This window comes from Prosopis cineraria, unplaced genomic scaffold (genome assembly GCF_029017545.1).
Source record: "Prosopis cineraria cultivar Desert tree isolate PC_DT_omini unplaced genomic scaffold, ASM2901754v1 PC3, whole genome shotgun sequence".
Classification (NCBI taxonomy): domain Eukaryota; kingdom Viridiplantae; phylum Streptophyta; class Magnoliopsida; order Fabales; family Fabaceae; genus Prosopis; species Prosopis cineraria.
Genome location: NW_026555334.1, coordinates 14025733 through 14038047, shown reverse-complemented (window position 1 = coordinate 14038047; position 12315 = coordinate 14025733). Strand labels below are relative to the sequence as shown.

The following is a 12315-nucleotide window of genomic DNA, read 5'->3' as shown; positions in this document are numbered from 1 at the left end:
TTTAAAAAAAACCCAAGCAAATTGACCACCAACGCATCTTTTCCATTTTCAACAATTGACCGCCCAAGAAAATGAATTGCAGAATTGGTGAAATTCAGTAGCTGTCGTAATTTGAGGTAATTAAGGCTCCTCGTGAGAATAAAGGGCTAAAAATCTACCAAACTTGGATGACTTTTACGAATCACAAATCCTACCGTTTGTTTGTTTTTTTTTTTTTTAAAAAAAATTGTAGGTATTGGGTTAGCCTCAATCTTTTTGAATTCAAAGTCAATTCTTCTACCAGTAATTACACCTACCTTCCCTTCTTCGGTTCTCTCTTTACATTGACTGATAATAAGGGGGGAAAATGAGATAATGCAACTTTAAATCTTTTTAATTTATTTTAATTATTAATTTAATTTTTTAAGTTTAATTTTTATCAATTAAGTCTCTTAAATGTATTTTAATAATCAATTTAATTTTTATTATTTTAAAAAATGTTATACTATTAAAATATTGATATGAATGATAGAATATTGATGGTAGCAATATATATTAATAAAAAAGAGTATTATTATTGAGGTAAAAGACAAACTACAAAATTTTAAAAAATAAGATAATAAAATACAGTTTAAGAAATTATATTATAAAAATTAAGCTAATTTGAAGGTCAATTTTTTTTATTTAGCTATATATATATATGCCAAATTACATATAATATACTTTACATATTAAATTATTTTGAGACTTAATTTATGTTTTAAAATTTAAAGGACTCACATGGTAATTTAAGAAAAATATGAGAGACCAAATAAAAAAAAATTAAAAGACCAAATCGATAATTGAGACAAAATTAAAATATTAAATATTTTATTATCCCTAAAAAATTATATTTATATAACTTCTCTTAAATAAAATTAATTTAAAATGTTGTATAAAATAAAATTGTTTTGGCCAAAAAAATAAAATAAAATTGTGAAAGAAATACAACAAAAAAATAGAAGAAATGTGGGAAAATGAAAATTAGATCCTCTCCATTTGTTATCACCTAGATATAAAAAAATTATAAGAATTTTCTATGTTGACAAGCCATAAATACTTAAGTAGTATATATATCACATAATATAAAAAATATACTCCTCCATTTCAAATTATAAAACACTTTAGACAAAATCTCACATACCAATAAACTCATTAAATACACTTTAAAATCTTACTTTTCTAAGACAAAAATATAAAATTTTAAAAATATCCTTCATTTAATATTTCACTGATAAAAAAATAATGAAGAGAGATAATATATGAGAAGGGTAATATTAAAAAAGTATAATTAATGAAACTTTATTTTTATTAAAGTGTTTTACATTTTGAGACGTTTAAATCTTTTTTAAAAGTATTTTATAATTTGAGACGAAGAGAATAATATTCAAATACCAATTAATGATGGTTGCAGCTATATTTATTGGGCTTCTCATCATATATTGCTTTAATTCTTTTTTTTTTTCCTTTTTACAGTTTCTCTCTCTCTCTCTTCCCTTTAAATGCATAGTATATATACCAGTTGGCCAAAAAACAAAATTCTGATTAAGATTTAGATTGGTGGGTGGCATAAGTTCTCTCATTTAAAGAGTGTCTCGGCACAATAATTTGTCATATAATATTTAAAAAATATCAAATTTTAAATTTTGGAGAGAATAGCATATGTAAGGAGTGTTTAATCGTAAGAAATTTTTTGAATTTATAAATGTAATTGTTTCTTAATAATATTCAAGTATTGATGAAATTTAATAGCTATAATTGATACAGTCATTGAATGAGTTAACTTAGATTACTCACCAGAACCAAATCTATGCACAACATACTAGATAGTATGAGCATTTATTGGAGCATTATGTCAAAATTATTTTTTTATCAGTTGTCAAAATTAATTTTACTCCTACATCAGATGGAGGTGAATACATACTCCTCTGATCCTATTTATAGAGTAGAGAGAAAAGAAAAAATGATTCTATTTATAAGGTATTTGTCAATTTTCAATGCTCCTTTTTACATTTTTTGCTTTATTAAATGCTTTAAATAGAAATATCAGTAATGAGATTTAAAAATATTTATTAGAGGTGAAGGTGAAAATTTGTTAAATTTTAAGAAAAAATTAATGAGATTTAAGTTTTTTTTAATTCCGGTGAAACATGCTAGAAATAATTTATAAATAAGACTAGAGGAAGTAATTTTTAATAATTTCAAAAGAGAAGAGATGTATATACATGAGACTTACTAAAATGATTAATGTTAGAATAAATAATTTATTGTTTCTCATAATTTACATCAATTTTCAAAATAGTTCTTATTGTATTTTTTTTTTTAAAAATCAAACTCGTCCTTGTATCTCATTCACAAAATTGGTCCGCATAGTTCAATCTGTCATCGAGTAACTTAGCCCAAAAGCTAATGATGTGGCATAACCATCTTAACAGACAATTGAAATACAAATGAAAACCCAGCTGAAAAATAAAAAAGACGCAGTTATGCGAGTGATAATTAATGGAAAGATTTATGAGGCAAAATTTTCCCTTTCACAATCATACTACATATGTATAAATTTGATCAGCCTATTTTTATACATAAGATATGATGAAATTTTTTTAATGAAATTACATAAATTTTGAGGATAATTTACATCAAATCACATGCACACCTCAATCTGTAAATTGTTTAAAATAGTTGCTACATGAGCAATGGAAGGCCTACATTTCCTAGTATTGCCAACGCAAGCCAAAGCAACTTTGGCTAATCTCACAAGAGGCTTCAAGTCTGAGGGAATCACCAATCTTGGGTCCAACACTTCACCATATCTCATTGCTTTTATCAATGGCACAGCCCATTTCACAAGCAACCCTTCTTCACAGCTCCTTCCACTCAAAACCTCCAACAAAACCACTCCTAATCCATACACATCACTTTCCTTACAAGCCCCGCCAAGTTTTTGATCCCAATACTCTTCATCCACATACCCCACTATCCCTCTCTTCTCTTTATTCGGTGCAAGGAAGTTTAGTCCATAGTCTGAAATTCTTGCACAGAAGTTCACGTCGATGAGGATGTTCGAGGACTTGACACACCCATGAACTATGGTTGGTGCCACAACTTCGTGCAGATACTGAAGCCCTCTTGCTGCTCCTGCTGCGATTCTCAACCTCTTTGTCCAATCCAAAAGTGAAGCCCCACTTGGGTTTTGATGCAGATAGAAGTCCAAGCTTACCATTCTCACGAACTCTGACACTATGATTCTCTCGCCGGCCGCTTCTGAGAACCCAGTGATGGGAACTATGTTGGGGTGTTGAGCTGATGAGAGCCATTTCATCACAGAGGAGAATCCAAGCCCTGCGTTGCTCAGAACAAGCGAAGGGTGAATCCTTTTGACGGCTACGAGATTTTCTTTGTCGAGTAATCCTGCGTATACAGTTCCAAGTCGACCCTTGCCGACAATTCTCCGGTGGCTGAAGCTGTCGGTGGCGGCGTCGATGTCCGTTAATGGGTATGAACGAGCACAGATTTTTACAGGGAGTGCTTCTTCGGATTCTACTGGTTTCTTTTTGCAGTAGAGGAAGAGGATTATGGCGAGGACGAGGAGGGATATTGATAGACCAAGCATGACCAAATCATAGGCAATATGATTAGGAATAAGATGGTTCATTTTTGTGAAGTGAAGAAAGTGGAAGAGAGATGAAGGACGGGGTGGGAGATCGATTTGGTTTGTCAGAGAGGCGTGGAAAAGAGGAATATATATGAAAGTGATCAAAGTTGGTGAAAGATCAAGGCTTTGAAGACAAAACGGAACATCTCACAGCGTTTGACAAAATGGTAGGATTGGTGAGAAAAGTTGAAAGTTTATAATTTGGTTAAGGTGGTTCATATGGTTGTTGGCCGTCCTCCCTCTGTTTTTTTCACATTAGATTGTGTGTTCTGATGACAAGCTGTAATATGTGACAAGCTGTCTTTTTCACTTTGATATCTATAACCGTAGTTAAAAGATTTCGCCGGGTCAATTAAATTAGTTTAATTGTGAATAAAAATCCAAAGCATAATTAATTCCAATAAAAAAAACAAGAATCATCCTTATGTGTGCATTATCTACGTATGATTGATTTGATATTTTGATGTAGTGATATAAAATAGTTGTCCTTTGGAATTTGGTCGGGTATATATGAAGCGTGGAATCTTCTGCCACATTGCTGTTCCTTAAATTCTGCAAAAAAGAAGTTATGTTAAAGGAAATGGAATCCAAGTTAGATTGAAGTTGAACAGAGAAGTGTGTTGTGATGCAGGTTTGGTGCATCCACTATGTGAGATGAGTACAAAATCTTGCTATATTCTAATCTAAAAGCCCTCGTGCAAAGCATATTTGGTTGTTATTTGTGCTTTGGTCACCAATAGTTAATGTGCGAGTCCGTCCCGCGATGAATTGACTGTCACACGAGTTTCTGCTTGTTTCTCCTTCTTCTTTCATCTTTTTTATACAAGTTTTATTCTGTTGCCTTTGTTTGTACGTGAGTACATAGATCATATTTAATTAGTCTGTGTTTCCTATCACATTTCTCTGAAGAGTGGACAGTATTGCGCCCATTATTTTCAGGTTGAATCATACTTTAGTATCCATCTCTGACCTAATAACCTTTTCGCTAGTGGTTTTTGCTTGTGCTCTATGGATCCAATGGTGTTGGATTAAGGTGGGCCTGGAGGTGCTGGTTTGAACCATAAATTGTTATTATGAATATGACCCACTTTTTATTTTAAAAAAATAATGACCTACTAATATTTGGGTCTTAAGGTCATCAGACCCAATAGAAATTTAAGAGACAAGAAGATCAGCCCGAAAGCCTACTTTTGGTTGGCCTCACTTAATTTTGGTCTAGAATTACTTTAAAGAATATCAAGAGAAGAATGCAAGACTCCCCAAAAAAGGAATTAAGATGCAGGAATTCACCCAAAAAGAAAAAAAGAAAAGGCAAGACCCTGACGGGGTTGCAAGGAATTATAGTGAGGTCACTGTACACAAGCGTCTTTTTATTAGAGCCAATCTTTTTAGAAACAAAGTTGGTACTAAATGTTTCTCCCTGTAAAAATTTAAATATTAGTTTATTATACATGAGTGGCTAACCACTTTTGCTAAACCGAGTTAAAGGATTTAAGAAACAGATAAAATTTGAAGAATCAATAACATCTAACACGTAATATGTTCTGTAATTGTTTCGAACAAATTGTCCTCTGCCAAGGAGCCATTTAGATTTGTCTGGATGAGGTGACTCGAGTTTTAGAACTTATACTGGTCAAAGCCTGGGTTGGGGTGAATTTGTTGGATGAAACAAAAAAGAAATAGTATACTGATGTTTTATTATTCCGTTCTGGGTGTACTGAACACCAAAGGAAAGCAAAAGTAACCAAAAAAAAAAAATGCAAGTAGCGGTAATAAAAAGTTGCTCATTCCATTGTAGGTGTACTGACAAGTGACCAGTGACCACAGACGACTTCAATTAAGCAACAAGCCCCTTCCCTCGGAAATGGTTGACATAGAAAGAATCATGAAGTCAGTAAACGAGGGTTCATTCGAAACCTGCAAAACGTTTGGATTGGAGGGGTACAGTAAATTAGTAACAGATGAAGGAGAGAGTCATTGTCCTTTTCCCAAAGGATACAAAACACCTGATGAGCGATCATTACTATATGCACAGCAGAGGGGTAACACAGGTGGATGGAATTCTTGTAACTCATAAATGAGACAGGAGAGAAGCGGTCCATGGGAGTGGAGGCCTAACTACCCTCATTAATCCTTACCTACATGTATATGCATTATAGCTAGCTGTTCCCACCCCACGTCTGAGACTGACTTTATTACTGTATTTGCCAATTTGCATTTGTAGGCAGGCAAACACAACAACAGTACAAATACTTACCCTTCATTCACTCTGGTCCTTCTGAACTTATTGTCTATTTCCAACTTTCACAACATCATGATATTACTAGGCAACAAAGTCGTTTCATGAAGTTGAAGATCATCAAAATTCAAATTCCTAAGATATGTTCATAGATTTAGAATTGTACAACTGTCATTAGTACCAACTCCTGAACTTACAAAAGCAGGGTTAATATGGCAAGAGATTCACATGCTGGGTAATCAACTGAAATTCACAGCAGTGAGTTGCCACTTGGAAGCCACTGATTTTTATACAATCTTTAGAACTAATTCAATGATCTGAGATAACAAATCTTCAAACAGTGGAAATTGGAGACATTTTATCTGAATTCAATGTCGTAAACCAAATTAAGGAGGCCATCTGATACCCCTTCTTCCAACTTGTGTGGAGATAAAAATGGCTTAAAACTCCCTTTCGTGAAATCAAGTTATCCACCTCTAGTCAACTCTAACTGGAATTAGGCTACACTTCCATGATCTGAGGCATCGTCACAGTAATAAGGTGACAACATGCCATCTTTCTTGATAGGTTTGGTTTGGTTCTCCGCGCCCATCTCTTGCAGCATCTTGACCACTCTTCTCATGGCAGGGCGGTTGATCGGAAGAGAACTAGTGCACATGAGGCCGACGTCGAGGACCTTGCATATGTCATCCTTGTAACAGGAATCAAGCCTCGAGTCAATTACATGATCCACTCCTTTCTGGTCCAATGCGGTGTAAACCCACTTCACCAAGTCCTTTTCCCCAAACTCTGGATCAACCGGTCGTCTTCCAGTCACCAACTCAAGTATCACTACACCAAAACTGTATGTGTCGCTCTTCTCGTTCACCCTCAGTGTGTAAGCATATTCTGCACACAACCAAAGAATGCACATTTAATCATCCAAAGCTCTACTTTCAGAGCAAAACTAGAACATGCTAAGTAAGCTAGAGTTTCAGATCAATACAAAGAATTATTATTTAGCCAAGCAAACCACGTTTTGAAAATTTGGCTCCAAATCGTTGTTTCAGCTCACTCATGTCTATTGTGTAAAATCCAAATGCATAAATAACATAAAAGTATAAAACTAACCTGGTGCAATGTATCCACAAGAGCCAGCAATGACAGACATGGATTTGGTTCCTTTCCCGTTGGTTTCAACAACCTTGGCTACACCAAAATCAGCCACCCTTGCACCGAAGTCACCGTCCAACAGGATGTTGTTGGATTTTACATCTCTATGAACGATTGGAGGAACACAGTCATGATGCAGATAAGAGAGACCTTCTGCAGCATCAAGGGCTATCTTATACCTCGTTGGCCAGTCCAACAATCCACCTTTACTGCCATGAAGTGCATCGCTGAGACTACCATTCGGCATGTACTCGTAAACTAGGAGCTTGCAGTCCCTTGTGGTGCAGCAACACCAAAGCTTCACTATGTTTTTGTGCCTAATTTTACCTAAGGTTTCAACTTCTGCATCAAAAGCATTGTCTTGAACCCCACCTTTTTCAATGTCCCCACTCTCCATGTCTTTCTGCATGCCTCCCCACAGCTTCTTTACTGCAACAGCCTCCCCACCACTGAGAACAACCTTGTAAACTTTCCCTGATGCTCCACTTCCTATCACACTATCATCATCAAGGCAGTTCAGAATTTCATCTTCACTGAAACCCAGTTTATGGAATGACATCAATGTGTATTTTGATTTGTCAATGGCTCTTTTTGCCTTTTTAAAGTTCTTGTATTTGAAATAAAACCAGACCACGCCTAGGACAAAAACAACAGTAGCAATAATGAAAATAATTCGGAGCAACCAAGAATACTTTGTTGCCTTAGCTTCATCTCTGCCATTACACAAACTGTTCCAATCCCCACAAATACCAGGATTACCCAAAAAACTTGTCATGTACATGTCTTTAGCTAACATAGGAGGAAGTTCTCCTGAGAGATGATTGTAAGACATATTCAACCTGTTGAGCTTCAAATTCTGCAATTCAGGAGGAACTTCGCCAGAAAATTGATTATTGGAAAGATCAAGAAAGTTTAAAACGGACAAACTCCCAATTTCGTCAGGAATATTTCCACCAATCTCATTATTCGCTAGATTCAGCTCATTGAGTTTCTTCCAGGATCGAATTCCCTTTGGGAGCTCGCCTGAAAATTTATTGTTATGAAGATCAAGAGTCCCAAGCTGCCCCAGATTCACCAGGCTAGAAGGCAATGATCCATTGAACATGTTATTATTACCAGAGAATTCCTCAAGGTTTTCTAGCCATCCAATCTCTTCAGGGATCGGTCCAGTAAAACTGTTATTAGATAGAGTCAACAAGGAGAGGTTCCCAGCACCAGCAATAGTTTTCGCGATAGAACCAGAAAATGAGTTATCAGTGAGCTCAAGCAGATACACACGTGGAAGCCCCCAAAAAGCGGCCGGGACTTCACCAGACAACCGATTGAAACCGAGCCGGACACGCATCAAACTCCGACAACTACCCAGACTCGCCGGGATACCACCGGAAAACGAGTTGTATATCATTAGAAGCTCTTCCAATTTCCCATTGTCACACACAGTCGCCGGAATTTCGCCCCAGAATTGATTGCTCGAAACGTCAAGCCACCTCAAAGGAGCATTCTCTCCGAGATTGCGCGGCAGTTTTCCGGTCAGTTTATTAGCAAACAGCCTAAGTTCATAAAGATTAGGTGAGTCGGCTATGCTCTCCGGCAACTCACCCTCAAATTGATTCTGGTAAAGGTTAAGGCTCTCCAGTGGTAGCTGACACAACTCGTCTGGAATCGTCCCACTCAACTGGTTCATGGCTACGTCGACTAGCCTCAATGCCGTGAGGTTCCCCATTCCCCGAGGCAACTCACCGGACAACGAGTTGTTATACAACTCAATCTGCTTCAAACTCTTCATCTCGATGATGGAACTGGGAATCGAACCATCCAGATTGTTCAACGCCAGGTCTAAATCCCTGAGCTTCTTCAGCCTGCCGAACGATTCAGGAATGACGCCAACCAAGTTACACTGAGTGAGCCACATGACTTCGAGATTCGCCAGGTTGCCGAGCTCCGGAGGGATCCGACCGGGTGAAAACGGGTTATAAGAGAGATTGAGCATCTTGAGGGTGGCAATGTTTCCAAGAGAAGCGGGTATTGTTCCGTCTAGAAGATTGTACACCAGAGCGAGTACCTCGAGCTTCTGAAAGTTGGCAAAGGAATCAGGTATGAGGCCGGAGAAGTTGTTGCCGGTCAAGTCGAGATACCGGAGGTTAGGGAGATCCGATAAGGTGGGGGGAAGAGCACCAGTGAGAAGGTTCTGGGAGAGGTCAACATGGACGAGGCTGCTGCAGAGAGAGATTTCCGAGGGGAGGGCGTCGTTGATGGAGTTATTGTAGAGGATGAGGGTAGTGAGGTTGGTGAGGCTGCAGAGAATGGAAGCGGGGAACGGACCGGCGATATTGGAGCTTGAGAGGTCAAGCTCGGTGACGGAGGTGTTTGTGGGATCACAGGTGACGCCGGACCAGGAGCAGGGGTGGGCGTCACCGTCGTTCCAGGAGGAGAGGGAGGAGTCCGGATCATTCATGGAGAGCTTGAATTTGTAGAGGTAGAGACCATCCTGGTTGAGAGAGACAACAGTGGGAGGTGGAAGAAGAAAGCAGAGCAGCAAGAACAGGGGAAGCATTGTGGCAAAAACAAAGGGAATGAAGAGAGAGGGCGTCGCTCTGGAATAAATTTATGAGCAGAAGAAGCAAGCGAGCGAGAGAGAGAGAGAGAGAGAGAGAGAGAGAGTTTGAGTGATCTTCCTCTAAGTTCTCTGCCACAGAGAGCAAGAAGGTGAGAGAGAATGGAGAACCGGCTACTGAGTACTACTGAGTACTGACTTGGTAATAGCATATAGCAGGTGCCGAGTCCTGAGTTCGAAATTCTCGCTCACGCTAAAAGAGAATGCGGACTTGGGCTGGGAGAAAGAATTTAAAAAAAATACGAAAAAGAAGATTTAAAATTTAAAAGATGCAGTGAGATTTTAATTTTATTTTTACTGTTGTGAACAGCGTCAGGGTCGTTATTTGGTTCAATTAACTTGTAATTATGTTCAAATAACTTATAAATGTAACATTGCTATGATTGAATCATTTTAGACAAAGTAAAGGAATTCTTTTACCAGCACACTACTAAATAAAGGAATTAGATTATGATCACAAGTTTATAACACGAGCGGGACAACTGTGCAAGAAACACGTATACGCACGTATTAAATTAAGGATAGGACAGTGTCCTTGAAAGAAAAAAAAAAAAACGGCTAAAGCATATTTTTACTTTTAAACTATTCTTTAAAAAAATAAATACTTAATATCCTGAGATATTTATTATAATAATTTTACTTTTAAAATAATTAAAGTATAACATTGTTGCATTAATATTAAATACTCTAATATTAATTATTAAAAATGCTAACTCGGATTTAAGTTTGGCAGAAAAGTATCATATATTATTCTAAATGTATTTAAGTTAAAATAAAATTTTATTTTTAAACTATTCTTCAAGAAACATCTAATATCATAAAGTATCTATGTCAAAATAATTTTACTTTTAAAATAATTAAAATGCACCAAAAACATATCATAACAAAAATCTACTTAACATGACATATGTCATTTTTTGTCAAATTTAAATTTTAGTAATCATTTTTAATAGTTAATATTAAAATATTCAATGTCTAGAACAAATATATTATATTTTAATTATTTTAGAGTAAAATTATTTTAAAAAATAATTTAGAACATTGAATACTGCTTGAAGAATAATTTAACAATAAAAATAAATCATAATCCTTAAAAAAAAAAAAAAAAGAGCGGGTACGTTTTTTTCCAGAGCAGAGGGGTACTTGGATCATAACTTTCTCCTTGTGGTCTCTGTACGTTACTTTCTATAAATATGTTTTTTTTTTTTAAATATAAGGTTCACCATGAGTTTCGATTATGTTTTTTAAAAGTATGATAAAAGAGTAAATTAATCCTCTAAATTATAATTTTAAGAGCATTTGAGATAAAAATTATTTTTCATATAATATTTTTTTTGAACTTTTAAAAGAATGTGCAATCTGCTTATATCATTTAAAAAAATTAATTTTAATGGTTAGTTTATTCGAAAATGATAAAAAATGATCTAAAAAATTTAAAACAAAAAGCAAAAAACTTACCCTGAAATTACAGACAATTACTTAAAAAATTATAAACAAAAAGTCAAGAAAATTTTATTAGTCACTTTTTGATTATTTTTGTGGTTTTTTTAAGTTATTTTTTAATCAAATAATAATTAAAATTAATTTTAACTGATGATGATAGAGGTGAGATTACACTTTTTCAAGAGTTTGAGAGAAATATTATACAAAAAATAAGTTTATAATCTCAAACATTTTTGAATTTATAATTTAGAGGTCAAGTTATTCTTTTACACTTTTTAATATTATCTCAATTTAAGTTAATTAATTATGAGAGAAAATATAATGTAAATTTAAAAGTCTTTCATTTCCATAGGGATAAAATTAAACATTTATTTTATTTTAAAACAAAGTTAACAACTAAATTATCTCTTTTTGACTCTGATAAATTATTAATACTTATAAGTAAGTGATAATACTCTCTTGAATGGAAATTAATCAAATTCATGGGATATGTTAACGTTAACGCCAAATGTCATCTTGTTCGAGAAATGCTAAATATTCATAAAATTTAATTTGGAGAATTTTATATTTCACAAACATTTGTATGAAAAAGAATCACATTAGCCAAACGAAGTGTTAGATGTTGAATTTTTTATAATTAAATGAACGTGTAAATAAAATCGATATTATATAGAAGACGATCAACTGATTAAGTGATTGTTTATGCTATTTGATTTTAATGCGTATTATAATTATACTTTGAATTAAATTTTAAGAATGGTTATTAAAAAAAAAAAAAAACACAGTCGTTGGAATTGAGTTCTCAGTGTCTTGTTCATGTCTTTTCAAGACTACATATGAAACTCGCTCCAATGTCACTATGCTCTTAGATAAATGCCTCCATAAATGCGACATGTTCATTTAATTTAGGGATCTCCAAGTCACCCAGCTCATCAATTAACAACAAAATACTCCTTCCATGTTAAAATATTTCACCCTTAATAATTTCTATATTAAATGATAAATTGAAAAATTAAAAATTTATGTTTATAAAAAAATTAAAAATTAAAAATTTATTACTATTTTTTATTGAGAAAGATAAACAATAAGTAAAGAAGAATGCATACTAGTCCCTCATTAATATCAATTATAAGATATTTTTATACAAAATTTTATTTACTAATAAATTTTATTAAATATATTTAACAATTTATT

At 34.5% G+C, this 12315-nt stretch overlaps 2 protein-coding genes across 2 annotated transcripts; both read right to left on the bottom strand.

The window, feature by feature from the left end:
* Nucleotides 1-2543: 2543 nt before the first annotated feature.
* On the bottom strand, nucleotides 2544-3878 carry LOC129306040 (serine/threonine-protein kinase-like protein ACR4). Its single transcript, XM_054946350.1, has one exon. It carries the CDS (start codon nucleotides 3671-3673, stop codon nucleotides 2663-2665), a length of 1011 nt encoding a protein of 336 aa, XP_054802325.1. The 5' UTR covers nucleotides 3674-3878; the 3' UTR covers nucleotides 2544-2662.
* A 2134-nt stretch (nucleotides 3879-6012) lies between these two features.
* On the bottom strand, nucleotides 6013-9840 carry LOC129306039 (receptor-like protein kinase HSL1). The gene is made up of 2 exons (XM_054946349.1): nucleotides 7023-9840; nucleotides 6013-6800 (listed from the first exon to the last, which is right to left on the bottom strand). The coding sequence occupies exons 1-2, from the start codon at nucleotides 9616-9618 to the stop codon at nucleotides 6409-6411; spliced, it is 2988 nt and encodes a 995-aa protein (XP_054802324.1). The 5' UTR covers nucleotides 9619-9840; the 3' UTR covers nucleotides 6013-6408.
* Between the last annotated feature and the right edge of the window lie 2475 nt (nucleotides 9841-12315).